This window comes from Sarcophilus harrisii, chromosome 1 (genome assembly GCF_902635505.1).
Source record: "Sarcophilus harrisii chromosome 1, mSarHar1.11, whole genome shotgun sequence".
Classification (NCBI taxonomy): domain Eukaryota; kingdom Metazoa; phylum Chordata; class Mammalia; order Dasyuromorphia; family Dasyuridae; genus Sarcophilus; species Sarcophilus harrisii.
In genome coordinates this window covers 126665414-126683595 of record NC_045426.1, presented here as the reverse complement: position 1 = coordinate 126683595, position 18182 = coordinate 126665414, and the positions used below count along the sequence as shown (strand labels likewise).

General features: G+C 33.5%; 1 protein-coding gene across 6 annotated transcripts in view; it reads right to left on the bottom strand.

The window, feature by feature from the left end:
- Positions 1-18182, bottom strand: part of SPEF2 (sperm flagellar 2) — a 264940-nt gene that overhangs the window by 80726 nt on the left and 166032 nt on the right. For all 6 annotated transcript variants that reach the window (XR_004233554.1, XM_031964143.1, XM_031964155.1 and 3 more), the window contains 2 exons: positions 4195-4349; positions 983-1166 (listed from right to left, as the gene is read on the bottom strand). Coding sequence is in view for 5 of the 6 variants with exons in the window: in XM_031964143.1 (XP_031820003.1) it covers positions 983-1166; positions 4195-4349 (339 nt within the window). In the remaining variant the exon portion in view is untranslated. The remainder of the gene's footprint in view (positions 1-982; positions 1167-4194; positions 4350-18182) is intronic.

Genomic DNA, 18182 nt, shown 5'->3' with positions numbered 1-18182 from the left:
ATTTAATGCAACTAATAGAATTAAAATGGACATATGATTTATTTGGCACTATAAGAAGAAATTTATGAAATTATTGAAAAACCTCAGTATTTTGGGACATATAAAAAGATGGAATTATGAAGGAAAGGAAAGTCTCTCACTCTACTGTCAATTTTGTCATCAAACATTGGTTGAATTTTATCTCATTGACACAGGCAGTGGGTTTAAGTGTTGGGCATACAATGAGGTTCAAGATACAGTCCCAAACTTTAAGGGATTTACAGTCTAATTGGGAGGCATATACAAATTATTTACATATATTATTTATACATATTATATTTAAATTATACATAATATTTTAAAATTATATATACATATAAAATATCTGTCTGTCTGTCTGTCTATCTATCTATCTATCTATCTACATGAAATGTCAGAGTGAATATCTGACATTGAGATTCTGAAGAGGAACAAGTCATAAAGAGTGGGGTAGTTAAAGTTTTCTGGAAGAAACAGAACTTGGGCTGTATCTGAAAGAAGACTAGAATTTAACTAAGTTGAGAGGAGAGAATCAATTGATTCCAAGAAGGGAGAATTGTGAGCTGCAGAAGAACAGAGGTGATGTGCTTGCTAAGTTTGGGAAGCAATAAAATTTTTTTTGTTTGGCAAAAGCTGATATTTGGATATTGGAAGAGTAGGGGCTAAGGAAGAAGGAGTTAAACCAAGATTGCTGAAAACCTTGAATTTTCAAGGTGGGGTGATGTGTGTCAAGTGTGGAATAGTAATGGATAAGAGTTTTGGCCTTATGATCAGGAAAATTGAAGTTCAAAACCTGTCCCAGACACTTGGTGGAAACTCAATTTCCTCACCCCATATTTGTTTCTCCCTACTCTTACTTTTGGAAAGCTATTTCTCTGAGGGCAAAGAGCCCCTCAGAAATCTTTTCTACTTAGAATATCTGTGCTAGATGATTATCAATAAAATCAAAGACCATTGAACTTACCATGTTGCTTATTGCTGTATTTGCATTCTGCCACACATTCATGACAGTCTTTTCATCTACTTCAAATTTGAGTTCAACAACTTCTATGCAGTAATCAGCCGTGCCTCTTTTCAGAGATCCTCTACTTTTGGTCTTGCTCATTAGTCCTTCAAGAGAGGGAAATTTTCTGGGAACTACAGGGATTCTTAGAAAAGAAGATAGGTTAGTTTTGGTTCTAAACTTCCATTTTCAGGATACTTTAACCTTTTTTGAATACAAGTTTCCCTTTCATCCAGACTGAAAGTACAGATACTATTCACAGGCTGATTCTAATATTGATCAGTTTTGACATGCTCCATTTTTCTTACTTGGGCTGGTTCACTCCTTCATTAGCTTTCCTGCTGGTCCTCCACTCTGAGGGTGACTAAACTGCACTGATTATTTGACTTTATCCCTGATACAGGTTACACTGTTTGAATTTAAGGGATTCTCCAGTCTCATGCTTCTTCAGCAGCAGTCTGAAGACACATGTTTTAACCTCAATTAAAAAAAAATCCTGGGAGAAGAATTCTTGAAGGAACAAGGAACAATAAACTCACAAACGGCCAAAGATATATTTTTCAGGTTAAACATATTTATACCAGTAAACAAAATTAACCTAATGAGTATGTCAAAGAATCAATAGTATGTTTTAACAAGCAGTGGCTTCTGGGAGGAAAAACTTCATATATTTCGTTAATTTTATCAGTGTAGATTTATATTTCTCCATTAGGAGCCAATCAACCTTGTTTAAAAGCTAGGTCAATGTGTCATTAAATGTATTTAGGACACTAGATCATGTTGTGAGAAAAGAGGACATCATAAAGCTGAGAAAGAGAGAGACTTTGGATATGGAAGACAATGTGCAGAGAAAAGAATTAAAATATAAATCCAGAGAAAGCAAATTAAGAAAAGTAAAGTGTAAGTTTTGGATAATGTTTAATTTATGTCCTCTGGTTATAATTGGAAAGATTAATTCAGTCAAGTTCAAAGAAAAAATGTCAAATTAACTGTTGCCTATTGGTTTAATTCAACATGTAATTATTGACTCATTTCTGTGGTGGTAGAATTGAGTGCTAATGCTGGTAGATTAAAATTATTAATTGAAATTTAAAATCAATAATTGGCTATCAAAGATATTTTCATACTTAGATTTATTAAATGAAGAAGATTGCTGGACCAGAAATCAAGAGGCTTGGGTTCAAGACTGATTTTGCTACTAACTAGTTAGGAAGCCATATGTAAATGATTTTCTTCAACTACAAAATAAGAGGATCAGGGAAGATAATATCTAAATTGTCTTCTAATCCTGCAATTATGTGATTATGAATAGAATTTGATAAATAATATTGATTGATATTGGTTGAAATAATATTGATTTAAATAAAATTGGTTGATACATAATACATACTATATATTATGATACCATGCATACATGATATACATAGTATGTATATATGATACATAATATATAATATTTTTCATTCATTCTTTCACATAGGTCAATATCTTTGTTTTTTGAGAAGCAATAAATATATCACACCAAATCATGAAGTCATCATATAAAAATATGACTAAAGAGAAGGGGGAAGAACTGTCCAGTATTCTCATTCTCCCTAATTTTCTAGTCAGAAATGATAATAGATTGTCTGATATATGAGCTTAGTGGTTCACACCTTTATTAAAAGGGAGATTGTTTGGATTTCTATAACTGTTCAGGGATGAAGCTGAACTTAAAAAAGTATTTATTTCTTAGAAAAATCTAAAGGAATCTACATAATTGACACATGTTTTTTTCACAGTTCCTTCCCCCATCTCTCATTTCCCTGCTTTTCCTTGCCTATTCCCACCCCCCATCCCTAGAACAGTCTGCCTCCTGATTACCCAGGCTTCCTTCAAGCTGCAGCTTAAACCTCACCTTCTGCTAATGGCCTTCTCTGGTCTCTGGACTAGGTTGCTAGTCCCTTCCCTCAGAGATGTCCTTCCATTTGTACTGCATAAACCTTATTTGTATATGATTGTTTGCATGTTGTTTCCCTCCATTAGAATGTAAGATACTTGGAGTCAGGGACTATGGTTTCCTTTTCCTTGTATTCTTAAGCATTCAGCCCAGTGTATGACACATAATGAATGCTTACTGGCTATCTATTGCCTCTATGGCTATATAAACTCATCAATGATCACTTTTGTTGTTGTTTTATATCCCCTTATTCCTCTTCTTCCTCTAGGCTTAGTTACTCTGACAAAAGAGACATGAGACAAAACATTGTGTGTTTTCTTTCTTTTTTCCCCTCCAAATCAAGGGAATTTATTATACATTATTTTGAGGTTATCCTTTGACAGATTAAAAATTAATGCCTCATATTAGTATATTACTTTCAAATTAATCCTTCCTTTTCTCTTAAGTTCCATAATTTAATATTTTGTGCTGATAAATGTTTTTATGTTTTAATCTGTTATTTGTAAGTAATAACTAATAGAATATAAATGTATTATATAATTAATATATTATATAATATAACTAACAATATATAATATAATTAAACCAATATAATTCTTTGGCATATATATTAATTTGATGTTCACAGCTCAGTGAAATAAGTGATGTTGTTCTCCCTATTTTACCAATAGGGAAACCAAGGACAAGAAATATATAGTGATTTAACCTTGATTAGCATGAGCTAATTAGCATTTCAGACAGGATTTAAACCTTGATTTTCCTGACTGCTATACTTGTTGCTTCTTGAAATTTCCTTTATAATCAGTGGGGTTTTTTTTTTCTTTCAGTGTTTTAGGTTCTTTTTATGTTTTTTTGGGGGGAGAAGTGAAGGAAGTTGGCCTATGAAAGTCAAGAATTCACAAACTGTTTTGCATTTTTTATCTTAAAATAAATTGTTCCTTCACTATATATACCATTTGCTTACTAGAGTTAGAGAGGCTATTAGAAGCCTAATTAAATAGTCTCTTATCAGATTCATTAACCTGTTTGGAGTAAGTACATCTATAATACACTTAAGTCTTTCTAATTCTGCTTCCTTATGTATAAAATTAGGATAATAATGTCTACTGTTTTCAGTGAAATGTAGAGCTTATATAGATAGTAATCTATAAATTTGAAGTTTCCCATAAAAGATATCTAAATATAATTTAAAAGTATCCAGTTAAAAGCTACATTAATCCCCCCATATTCTTACTTGGCATAGATTTCAGGCACCTCTTCCTCTTCGAGATTTATCAGGGGGACTCGAGTGCCTCCACTTTTAGCAAGTTCAATGGGAATTTTGCCTTCCATCCCCCTATAGTAATCTTGAAGAAGTCTCTTTGTGTCTTGGAAACGTGAAACTTCCACCTTCAAAAGCAAAATGAAGGTTAATATATAAGAAAGAGTGAGACAGTCTCTTTCTCTGCCTCTGTTTGTCTCTCTTTCCAATTACCATTTAAATCTGATAAGCATTTTTTTTAATGTCAGGAAATAATGTGTATCTTACCTTTTGGAGTATAAAGTTATCACTCAACTTTGCAACCTCTTCCTTAACACAAATGTTAACATTATTTCCTCATTTTAAAAAAAAGAACATTTCTACTAGGTTTTGAAATTAAACCAAAAGCATTATTTGTAATATGTAGGGCTGTTTGTATTATTTCTAACATTTTAGGGTCTTTGTGGTCTCTCAATCAAGTATTCAATCGATATTTATTGAACTCTGTTAGGCATCGATTCACACATCTCTAAATACTATTCATGAGAACTTAGGGTATGAAGCCACTGGCAAGGTAGTTTCATTAAGCAGTACCTGCTTTTTTTTACCAAGGACATTTGGCTTAAAAGCCAGAGATGGGATATTGGTTATTGCAAAGTAGTTTCATTAAGCAGTACCTGCCTTTTTACCAATGACAGCTTAAAAGCCAGAGATGGGATGTTGGTTATTATTTTCACTGATAATCAATACCAGTAGTAAGCACAGATCCTACGGGATAGAATGTTGGGCAGGACATCATGATCCAAAAGACACTGTGATTACATTTATGGGTGACTTGGGGTTTCATGTTCTCACACACACGCGTTCTTGTGCAAATACACACATATACAAAATAAATATATTTTGGTAGGAGTCCTAAGTATGTATTCTAGTTAGAGAGATAATACATATACATAAAAGAGATAAGTAAAATCTCACCATTTCACACAATCCCCTTGAATTTAAGTGATGTGCCATGTTACAGTATAGTATAATATGGAAAATAATACTTTCACCAATGGTACCACTCATGCTATGGATTACTCAGAAAATGATATTGGCATTTATGTCTGAAGAGATATAGAAAAGTTGATTGCATGTGGAGTAGAATCATTAAAGAATCAGTTAAATGTACTGGGCTTATATCCCAAAGAGATTTTAAAGAAGGGAAAGGGACCTGTATGTGCAAGAATGTTTGTGGCAGCCTTCTTTGTAGTGGCCAGAAACTGGCAACTGGCTGGATGCCCCTCAATTGGAGAATGGCTGAATAAATTGTGGTATATGAATATTATAGAATATTATTGTTCTGTAAGAAATGACCAACAGGATGATTTCAGAAAGGCCTGGAGAGACTTACATGAACTGATGCTGAGTGAAATGAGCAGGACCAGGAGATCATTATATACTTCAACAACAATACTATATGATGATCAATTCTGATGGACATGGTTATCTTCAACAATGAGATGAACCAAATCAGTTCCAAAAGAGCAGTAATGGATTTACCTAGCTACACTCAGTGAAAGAACTCTGGGAGATGACTATGAACCACTACATAGAATTCCCAATCCCTCTATTTTTGTCTGCATGCATTTTTGATTTCCTTCACAGGCTAATTGTACACTATTTCAAAGTCCAGTTCTTTTTGTACAGCAAAATAACTGTATGGGCATGTATACTAATATTGTATTTATTTTGTATTATATTGTATTTAATTTATACTTTAACATATTTAACATGTATTAGTCAACCTGCCATTGGGGGGAGGGAGTGGGGAGAAGGAGGGGAAAAGTTGAAACAAAAGGTTTGACAGTTGTTAATGCTGTAAAATTACCCATGCATATAACTTGTAAATAAAAAGCTGTAATAAAAAAGAATTAAAAAAAATAATCAGTTAAATGTGTAGCTGCCGACTTCTTAGGTTGCCCAAGTCTTAAGGTAGAATAGAAAGGTGAGGGCACATTGGCACATTCTAACTCCAACTATGAAATGAGGCAGAATCTCTTTGATTGCTATGCAAAAGATGTTGAAAACATTCTAATGAATCTTTATACTAGTCATCAAACTACAAATTGTGATGGATATTTCAAATATTTGCTTTTCAATATGTACAACATGTAGGATTTATTTATTTATTTCTATTTGTGGAATTTTAGGGTAAAGGTTCTAATTTATTTATTCATCTAATTTACAATTAGTTATTTATCTAATTATTGCCTCATTATTTAAGCTAATATTATTTGTTTAATTTATAATCTTAAATTAAATGGATAATCAGTACCAGTACTGAGTACAGATCCAACCTAAGGTAGAATTATTGGGCAAGACCTTATGATTGAAAAGACAATGTGATTACATTTGGGTGTGACTTGGGGTTTCATGTTCTCTGTCCATGGTAATGAATATCAAGTGTATTGCATTCTTTAAATTATTTATATAAGTTATTTTTTATTATTATTAATTATATTTAGAGCTAATTTATTTTTACAGATAAAAAACTGAAGTAACAAGAGGTAAGATGATTTTGCCCAAGATCACATGAAGATGAGAATGCAGATCTTCTTACTCCCAGGTCTTTCCTTTCCAATGACTCACACTTCCTTGGTGCTTAAATTTATTCAACTCCAAGAAATTGAAGCTATCAGCTCTATTGAAATTATCTTCAAGTTAAACACAATCCAAAGAATTATGCCAAGAAAATCCTACAATTTATAGTCAACTACCAAGAACCAGCATGTATTGTTATAAATGATGAATTTTCTAAGGGACAAAAATAATTACATCTTCACTGAAACTTAGTTGAAGTGAACTGAAGGATATCTAAATGTCTTCTCTTAAACTGAAAAAGGCATATTTTTTGAACAAGCAAATCTACAATCCACTGTGTGATATGGAAAACATGTTATACCTTTCTTGGAAGATGCTCTTCTGAAAAAGAAAGTTTCAGTTTAGACCCCCTACATAATCAGAGTTTTTGTAGCACCATATCATAAATCAAGAAAGAAATATATGTAGTTATTTTCTGCTTGTAGGTTCATAGAGTATTCAAAAAGACCCCCAAGTGGTTACTTAATTTAATGGGTTAAGTGATTCACTCAAAATCATGAAGAGAATAATTACCAGAGGGCAGATAATGTGCATTCAAATTAAAATAAACATTCACATTAAAAGATATTTTAGGTTGCTAAAATTTAATTTGGATTTAAAAATCATAAAGATATGAATTGCACTTCTTATATTTGAAAATAACATTTGTGAAATGATTGGGAAGAATAAGATTGAGCATTTTTCTATTTCCTTTCAGAGAAAGTAAGAGCTTTTTAAGTTTTCCTATGCCTACTAATCTCAAAGTTTAGCAACAAACACTTGCACCTGTCATGCTTTGATTTATTAGACCAACAGAAATTGAGTCTCCAACTGACAAAACTGTACCCTCCTGGGAACATGCAAAAAACCACATTCACAATAAGACAGATGAAAATCACTTTCTGTAAAAAGTGTTCAGGACAAATTAGTTATTGACAAGTAACTAAGAATAATACTTTTCAGGATAGAAGAAATCATTTGGAGGTTATAAAATATTCAGATCATTCTAAATTGGTTCTATACTATTTGGGGTAGTTATTTTAGAAATTGGGGATTTCCCCCCAAAGAGGGGATATTTAATTTTTATTTATTTTTACTTTATATATTTATTTGTTGGTTAAGCTTGCTAAGGAGCCAAAGAACATAGTGAAAATTTTTATTATTCTGGGTGATAAATTTACTTCCTACCCTAAAGAGATCACCTTGTTACACTGTTTTCCCCTTTTATTAAAAGGGAAATATTGTTATAGCAAGTTTTTTTTTCTCCTCATCATTGTAGGTGTATTTCAGGAACATAGTATCACTTGTGATATATCTCAATCTGTATTATAAGAAGAATTTTAATTCCAACCTTTTATCCTAGTACAGGGATCCCTTACCAATATTTATCCTATTTCTGCTAGGGCGATTTCCTTGTCAATTTATTACCCTGTTAGCATTCTGTTATTTTGTGAAGAGGACTGTTAATTTTCTTTGTGTGGAGCCAAAATCTATCTTTTCAGACAAAATAATAGAGCTAATATGGATTTGATGTCAAAGATAAGAGAGAGTCAAACAATCTGTTCTGATGAATTTAAGTCAATGAGCCCAGATGAACTATATCTTAGGTTACTGAAAGAACTCCTTTGAAGATTACTATATGCAAATTAATTACTCAGTTATTATCTTCCAGTCCACAAAATATTCTCTCTTTTCTTTATGAACAGAGAATCTCTCTGTGCCTAAATTTCTGCTATCATACTAGGGGACTTGAATGTTCACATGGATGTTCCCTCCAACATTCTTTACCCTTCTTACAACTCAATTCCTTTGACATCCATTCCAACTCAGCTATAGGGATGGTTATACCTTTAACTCTGATCTTCCCCAAAATGTTGTTTTTCCATGATCAAGTAATTAAAATTTTTTTTACTGATAATTTGTTACCAAATTCCCTCTATGTTTCACTTCTTTTAAATATATTGTATTTATTGTTTTGCCTGTTAAAGTGCAATCAATCTCTTTTAGAGCAGAAATTGTCATACTATTATTTGTATCCCCAAAACTTAGCATAGGACCTTTACCTATAGAAAGTATTTAATAAAGGTCTTTTCATCCATCCATCCATCCATCCATCTATCCATCCATCTATTCCTTCTTTCTTTCCTCCTGATCATTATTTCCAGTACTTCCAGTCTTTGGTACTTTCCCAGACCATCACTTCCAGTCTGGTTATACTACCCCCTCTTACTAATCTCAACCTCTTATATGATCCTCTATTCTCAATTTCCTTTTCTATATGTTCTATAACTCGTCATACTTTTCCAAATCCAACTGACATTGTTCTTACTAGCATTAGTCAGCAAGGAAATAACAAGTAAATAGAATGAAACTAAAGATAAAAGTGGGAAGTGAAATGAAATTAGAAGCAGTCTTCTAGAGAAGACAGTATGGGATGAAGTCATAACTACATGCAGAGGGGCAGGCCATGTCAGGAAAAGGACTCATTTTTTTCTCAAAGAGGAAATAGTAGAAGATGATGTTAAGGTGTTGTAAGATGAGGAAGAGCTATAAGTGAAGCTACAGGAAGGAAGGAATGCGATCACACAGACTACTTGCACTACAAATTTGTTATTTAGACTCAACTGGGTCTCTATGAAGCAAATCAATCCTTGTTGATTTATTGATTCTCTGTCTCACTCAACACAGCAGTAGTTTGAAAACATTCTTTCTTCAAGCCTCCTGTAATACTTTCCCTAATTTGAAGACATCGATTCCATCTTTACCAAGAAAATTGAGGTAATTTACTATTAACCTCCTCTTCTAAATCCCTTGTCCTAATCTTAACCCATTGAAATATTCTAGTCTTTGAGGAAGAAATAGTCCTCCTTCTTGACATGGTCTACCCCTCTATATGTAGTTATGACTCCATCCCATCCTATCTTTTCTGGAAGACTACTATTAATTTCATTTTACTTCCCACTTCCCACTTCTCTCTAATCTTCTAATCTCTCTAATTTCTTCCTATCTACTTGTATTTCTTTACTGACTACAATTTTTTTTGCCATCCTTGAGAATATCAATGCCCTGGAGGAAAGAACCATTTCTCTTGTTTTCTTTCTATTTCCAATACTTAGCATAGTTCCTGAAACAAGGTCATCATTTAATAGATGCTTGTATATTGATGGATTGACTGACATATTATCCTTAGAGATCTGCGCTTGTTCTTGTGCTATTCAATGGTTTTTTTTTTAATTGGTAACGTGGATACTTAATAGAAACAATGAAACATTAAGAATATTATTAAAAGTTAACAAAAATTTATAATAATTAACACAAATATTGAAAAATAGAGTCATAATAATCACAAGGAATCCTGTGCTCTGTCCTGATCAGACTACATTTTAAATATTGTATTCAGTTTTGAATTTCCAGTCCTGAAGTATATTTTGTATATTGTATTCAGTTTTGACTTGCACATTTTAGAAAGGACAATAATAAGCTGAAGAATATCCAGTATAGGAAAAATGACTAGGGAAGCATAGGGATGATGGAAGTAAGATTGGTAAAATAAAATCACTTGATTAATAGGTATATATAAAGTACCAAAAATGTTCTATATACTATACTATTCTCTGAGCATACAAATAAGCAAATGAAATAGTTTCCATAGAGCAAAGTTTCATAAACTGGGTCACAACTCCATGGAAAGTCTTGTAACTGAATGTGGGCATCATGAAATTATAATTTATTATCAATATGTTTTATTTGTATACCTATTTTAAAAACTTATATACCCCAGGTCATGAAAAAATCTCTCATGTGAATTGGAGTCATGAATAGAAAAAGTTAAAAAGCCCTGCTATATAGGACACATAAGTAAGCATAATGGGACTTTGTGAATTTCTAGGACACTTAAGAGGGAGGCATTTATGTGGGAGACTCCAATGATGATTTGCTTCAGGGAGAAGACATGTGAGTGGGGACAAGCTCTTTCCAGTACCTAACTAGCAGAAAGTCTGTCTTTACATCTACCTGGCAGATGTAAGAGTAACTTTCTCTTTCTAGTTTCATCCAGGTATGAACAGCATTGGCCCTATGCCATAAGCTGGGGAGGGGAAGGACAGACTATTTTATTTTCCAAGATTCTCTGGCCACAGAGATGGGTTTGGAGTTTTTTGGTCTTTATCCTTTTTTTTTGTTTGTTTGTTTATTTTAGGTACTAGATAACACAATCGCCAGTCTCCTGAGTCACAGGAGGCAACTGTGAATCCAGGATTTCAGCCAGGGTGTTGCTGTCATCCCAGAAGGGAGAGAATGTTTATATATTTGTTTTTGCTATATCTTGGAAGTAAATTTTCCTTGGAGAATCTAATCTGATCATTAATGGTTAAATTGAAGTGGGATGCTGTCACCCTTTAAAATTGAGTGTATTGAATCAATGATGACTTGAGCCAGTTATAGAGATCTAGTCACTTTCAACACCCTTGGACGTACCAAAAGATACAGTTTTTCTAAGTTATCTTTTTAAAATAATTAATTAATTTTTATTTACAAAGCATATGCAGGAGTAATTTTTCCAATGCTGACCCTTACAAAACCTTTTTTTCCAAATTATCCCTTCCTTTTCACAACACCCTTCCCTAGTTGGCAGGTAGTCCAATACATGTTAAATCTCTAATTCATCTTTGGTCACAAATTCTTTCCTCCTCTACAGGTCTGCAAGATAAATTATCCTATGTTCTTCTAATTCATTTATAATCTCATTCTTTATGCGTAGATCATGAACCCATTTTGACCTTATCTTGGTGTACAGTGTTAAGTGTGGGTCAATGCCTAGTTTCTGCCATACTAATTTCTATTTTTCCCAGAATTTTTGTCAAATGGTGAATTCTGGGTTTGTCAAACACTAGATTATTAAAGTTATTGACTATTTTGTCCTGTGAACCTAACCTATTCCACTGATCAACTAGTCTATTTCTTAGCTAATACCAAATGATTTTGGTAATTGCTGCTTTATAATATAGTTTTAGATCTGGTACAGCTAGGCCACCTTCATTTGATTTTTTTTTTCATGAGTTTCCTTGAAAGTTTTGACTTTTTGTTCTTCCAGATGAATTTTGTTATTTTTTCTAGGTCATTAAAATAGTTTTTTGGGGAGTCTGATTGGTATAGCACTAAATAAATAGATTAGTTTAGATAGTATTGTCATCTTTATTATATTTGCTCGACCTATTCAAGAGCACTTAATATTTTTCCAGTTGGTTAGATCTGACTTTATTTGTGTGGAAAATGTTTTGAAGTTTTGCCCATATAGCTCCTGACTTTCCCTTGGCAGATAGATTCCCAAATATTTTATACTATTGACAGTTATTTTAAATGGTATTTCTCTTTGTAACTATAACTGTTGGATTTTGTTAGTGATATATAAGAACGCTGATGCCTTATGTGGGTTTATTTTATATTCTGCAACTTTGCTGAAGTTGTGGATTATTTCTAATAGCTTTTTAGTAGAATCTCTGGGGTTCTCTAAATATACCATCATATCATCTGCAAAGAGTGATAATTTGGTTTCCTCATTACCTATTCTAACTCCTTTAATCTCTTTCTCAACTCTTATTGCCAAAGCTAGCATTTTTAATACAATATCAAATAACAATGGTGATAGTAGGCACCTTTGTTTTCCTCCTGATCTTATTGGGAATGGTTCCAATTTATCCCCTTTACATATGATGCTTACTGATGGTTTTAAATAGATGTTACCAATTATTTTAAGGAAAAGTCCATTTATTCCTATACTCTCAAGTGTTTTTAATAGGAATGGATGTTGGATTTTATCAAATACCTTTTCCGCATCTGTTGAGATGATCATATGGTTTTTGTTAATTTGGTAATTGATATAGTCAATTATGCTAATAGTTTTCTTAATATTGAACCAGCCCTGCATTCCTCGGTATAAATCCTACTTGGTCATAGTGTATTATCCTGGGGATGATTTTCTGTAATCTTCTTGCTAATATTTTATTTAAGATTTTAGCATCAATATTCATTAGGGAGATTGCTCTATAATTTTCTTTCTCTGTTTTCAACCTACCTGGTTTAGGTATCAGTACCATGTCTGTGTCATAAAAGGAATTTGGTAGGAATCCTTCATTCCTTATTTTTTCAAATAGTTTATATAACTGTGGAGTTAATTGTTCTTTAAATGTTTGGTAGAATTCACATGTAAATCCATCTGGTCCTGGGGATTTTTTCTTAGGGAGTTGATTAATAGATTGTTGTATTTCTTTTTCTAAAATGGGACTATTTAAGCAATTTACTTCCTCCTCTGTTAATCTGGGAAGCCTATATTTTTGAAGCTAATCATCCATTTCACTTAGGTTATCAAATTTATTGGCATAAAGTTGCGCAAAGTAACTCCTAATTATTGCTCTAATTTCCTCTTCATTGGTGGAAAGTTCTCCATTTTCATTTTTAAGACTAACAATTTGATTTTCCTCTTTCCTTTTTCTAATCAGATTTAACAAATGTTTGTCTATTTTGCTGTTTTTTTCATAAAACCAACTCTTAGTTTTATTTACTAATTCAATAGTTTTTTTTACTTTAAATTTTTATCAATTTCTCCTTTTAATTTTAGAATTCCAAGTTTAGTTTTTAATTGGGAGTTTTTAATTTGGTCTTTTTCTAGCTTTTTAAATTGTAAGCCCAATTTATTGATCTTTTCTTTCTCTATTTTCTTCAAATAAGCCTCTAAAGATATAATTTTTTTTTCTTTTTACTGGTTTGGCTGCATCCTACAAATTTTAATATGTTGTCTCATTGTTGTCATTCTCTTGGGTGAAATTATTGTGTCTATGATTTGCTGTTTCACACAATCATTATTTAGCATGAGATTATTTAGTTTCCAATTATTTTTTGGCCTATTTACCCCTAGCTTTTTGTTGAATAAACTACATTATTGCATCATGATTGGAAAAGAACACATTTACTATTTCTGCCTTTCTGCATTTAATTTTGAGGTCTTTATGTCCTAATATATGGTCAATTTTTGTATAGGTTCCACGAACTGCTGAGAATAAAATATACTCCTTTCTGTCTCCATTCAGTTTTCTCCAAAGATTTATCATACCTAACTTTTCTAGTATTTTATTTACTTCTTTAACTTCTTTCTTTTTTGTTTGTGGTTTGATTTATCTAATTATGAGAGTGCAAGGTTGAGATCTCCCAATATTATAGTTTTGCTGTCTATTTCTTCTTGCAACTCTCTTAACTTCTCCTTTTGGAAGTTAGATGCTATATCACTTGGTGCATATATGTTTAGTATTGATATTGCTTCATTGTCTATGCTATCCTTTACCAAGATATAGTTTTCTTCCTTATGTCTTTTAATTAGATCAATTTTTGCTTTTGCTTGATCTGAAATAAGGATGGCCACCCCTGTTTTTTTGACATCACCTGAAGCATAATAGATTCTGCTCTGGCCTTTTACCTTTATTCTCTATATATCTTTCTGCTTTAAATGTGTTTCCTGTAAACAACATATTGCAGGGCTCTGGCTTTTGATCCAGTCTGCTATCCACCTCCACTTTATGGGAAAGTTCATCACATTCACATTTATGCTTAAAATTACGAATTCTGTATTTCTTCACTTTCTGTATTTTCTTATTATCCCCAGATTATGCTTTTCTTTTTCTTACCCACCTCCCTAATATGAAACTTATGGGAACCACTTTCCTCATGCAGCTCTCCCTCTTTAGAATCCATCCCACCCCTCTTGAATTTCTTTTCTTTTCTTTTACCTTTTTCTTATTATTCTTTTTCTTTTCCATTTTTCTCTCCCACTTTTTAATGAGGTGAGAAAAGTTTGTAAATCAAATATGTCAATTATTTTTTCTTTGAGCCAAATCTTGTTATGGGCCAGAACTCTGAACTTGAAACAAAGGATTCTTACAAGGTACTAAGTCAGTGGAATTGATAGAGACAATGGTTATCTAATTTAGCATGGTTCAGTATGATTTAATCCTACAACAAATAATGGTTTTCTAGTGATATAATGATTGGTTTATACTCAGTATAGAGAATATAAGCTAGGAGCCTCAGCCAGGATTCATTCTGAAAGATTCAGAAGGCAGAAAAGACAGGTGAGAGCTCAAGCTCTTGGAACCAAGGAGAGAGGTAGGCCTCTAAGAAAACTAGCTGAGCCCCAAGTGAAGGAGATAAGACTTTGAAAGAGACAATAAGACAATAAAGGATTTGGACTTTAACCCCTGGAGACTCTTGTGATTACTGAACTGAAACTGCTCCCAGAGACCCCAAGAAAACCAAACCAAAGAGAACATTACAAAATCTAATGAGAGTAAGATTCAAATGATGTTCCCCCCTTCCCTAATTTCTTTCAAATATGATAGATTTCCTTTGCCTCTTTTTGGGATGTAATTTCCCTCTTTTTATTTGTCCTTTCCCCTTTTTCTGATACTATCCCCTTTCCATTCCTACTTCTCTTTTTATATTATATCGGTAAAATCAAATTATACACGTACTCTTTATGTATGTCCATAATAGAAATACAGTTCTCAAGAGTTATTTTTACCTTTTTCTGCTTCTCTTGAGTCCTATAGTGGGAGGTCAATTTTTTTATTTAGCTCTGGCTTTTTCATTAGAAATAAATGGAATTCACCTGTTTCATTAAATGTCCATCTTCTTCCCGGAAAGAAAATACTCACTTTAGCTGGGTAGGTTATTCTTGGCTGCATTCCAAGTTCTTTTGCCTTTTGGAATATCAGGTTCCACGCCCTTCAATCCTTTAATGTGAAGGCAGCTAGATCCTGAGTGATCCTTATTGTGGCTCCTCTGTATTTGAATTGGGTTTTTTTTTTCCTGGCTGATTGTAATATTTTTTCCTTAGTCTGATAGTTCTGAAATTTAGCCACAATATTCCTTGGAGTTTTTATTTTAGGGTCTCTATTTTTATTTTATTTTTATCTTTATTTTATTTTAGGGTCTCTTTCAGAAGTGTTAGATGAATTCTTTCAATGCCTATTTTACTTTCTGATTCTATTACATCTGGGTAGTTCTCTTTGATGATTTCCTGTATTATAGTGTCTAGGCTCTTTTTTTCATTATAATTTTCAGGAAGTCCAATAAGCCTCAGATTATCTCTCCTAGATCTATTTTCCTGGTCTGTTGTTTTTCCAAGTAAATATTTAACATTTTTATATATTTTTTTCTTTTTCTTTTTCTTCTTCTTCTCTTTTTTTCTTTTTCTTTTTTGGATTGGCTTGACTGATTCTTGATGTCTCAATGAATCATTCATTTCTATTTGTTCAGGTCTGATTTTTAATTAGTTATTTTTTCCTAGCTTTTTTGTTTTACTTCTTTTTGTATATATCCAATTGAGTTTTTAAATGAGTTGTTTTGCTCTATGGAATTTTTTTCCATTTCACTAATTTTTTTTACTGTGTTATTTTTTTTTCCAATTCACAAATCCTACTTTCCTGAGAGGTCTTTATCTTTTCCATTTCACAAATCCTACTTTCCTGGGTCTTTTCTAATTCACTAATTCTGTTTCCCTGGGAGTTCTTTACCTTTTCCAATTCACATTTCAGGAAGTTGTTTTCTTTTTCCACTTTATTAAATTTTTCTTTAAGTGACTTGTATGCCTTTTTCATACTCTGTTGCAAAGCTTTTCTTTCCCCATTTTTCTTCTAGCTCTCTTTTAAGATCTTGTATAATTTCTTCTAAGAGGGTCTTGTGTGATGGGGATCAGGTTACATTTCCCCTTTGGGGTTTTCTCTAGAGATTGTCTGCTATTAGTGTACTCTGGGTTGAAAACCTGCTCTCTTTCTGTATAGAAGTTATCGATGGTTAGCTACGCTTGACTTTTTTTACTCATTTTTTAAAAAAGCCCTTAGGGCAGGGGTCCTCAAACTTTTTAAATAGGGGGCCAGTTCACTGTCCCTCAGACTGTTGGAGGGCTGGACTATAGTAAAAACAAAAACTTTGTTTTGTGGGCCTTTAAATAAAGAACCTTCATAGCCCTGAGTGAGGGGGATAATTGTCCTCAGCTGCCGCATCTGACCCGTGGGCCATAGTTTGAGGACCCCTGCTTTAGGGTCTGCCTTCAGGGAAAGCAGGTTACCAGCTTCCTCTGCAGAACAGGGATGGATATATGGCCAGTAGCTGTCCCAAAAAAAGGGGCTGCAAAGAGCAGCTGAGTTGTGGAAGTGCCCTGGGAAGAGCCCTGTATGGGAAGTGTTTCTGCCCTGGGAAGTGCAGCCGAGCTGTGGAAGTTCTATTGCCTCGGGCAGAGTTCTCCCCCTGCCCATGTCCCCTGCCATGCAGAAGTGTGGCTGCACTGGTCAAAACCCGCCTCGCTCCAGATTGGGGCCACACAGCTGTGCTGTGATCTGTGCTGAGTCACTTCTGGTGTTGGGTGGGTGTAGCCAGATCCTGTTAGATTCTGGCATTTTTTGGAGTATACTCTACCTTTGTATTATTTCTCTGCTGATCTACTGCTTTGCAACCAAAGCAGAGCAGCCAACCTGTGGTAGAGTCCTCCCTGCAAAATCTCTACCTGAGAAGACCGTCCCCATCACAGTCCACTCAGTGTGCTAGCCTCTTGTTCTGCCTCCCTGTCTGTGCTAGCCTGCTCCCACCAATCAGGACAAACCATTTCTGGCGAGTTTCCAGATTATCTTTGGCTGGTAATTTGTTGTACTCCCAATATTTGTGGATTTTCCCAGTCAAGCACTATTTCTGAGGCTGAATTTGGTAATTAGTAGTGAGGGTAGGAGAGGTGCTTAGAATGACGCATGTGTCTTCTCTGCCATCTTAGCTTCCCCCCCTACCTCCCCCAGTTTGATAACTTTTTGAGTACAGTTCCAAACTGCTCTCCAGAATGGTAGGATCCATTCACAGTTCCACCAACAATGTATCCATGTCTTTTCCTCTCATCTTAGCCAATCTGACAGGTGTGTAGTGGCATCTCAGAGTTGTCTTAATTTGCATTTCTCTGATTAATAGTGATTTGGAGCACCTTTTCATGTGGCTAGAAATAGTTTCAATTTCTTCATCTGAAAATTATCTGTTCATATCTTTTGACCATTTGTTAATTGAAGAATAGCTTGAATCATTATAAAATTTCAGTCAATTATCTATATATTTTGGAAATGAGGCCTTTATCAGATACTTTGGATGTAAAAAACTGTTTTCCCAGTTTATTGCTTCCCTTGTAATCTTGTTTGCATTAGTTTTGTTTATACAAAACTTTTTAAACTTAATATAAATCAAAATTATCTATTTTGTGACCGATAATGATCTGTAGTTCTTCTTTGGTCATAAATTCCTTACTCCTCCACAAATCTGAGAGGTAAACTATT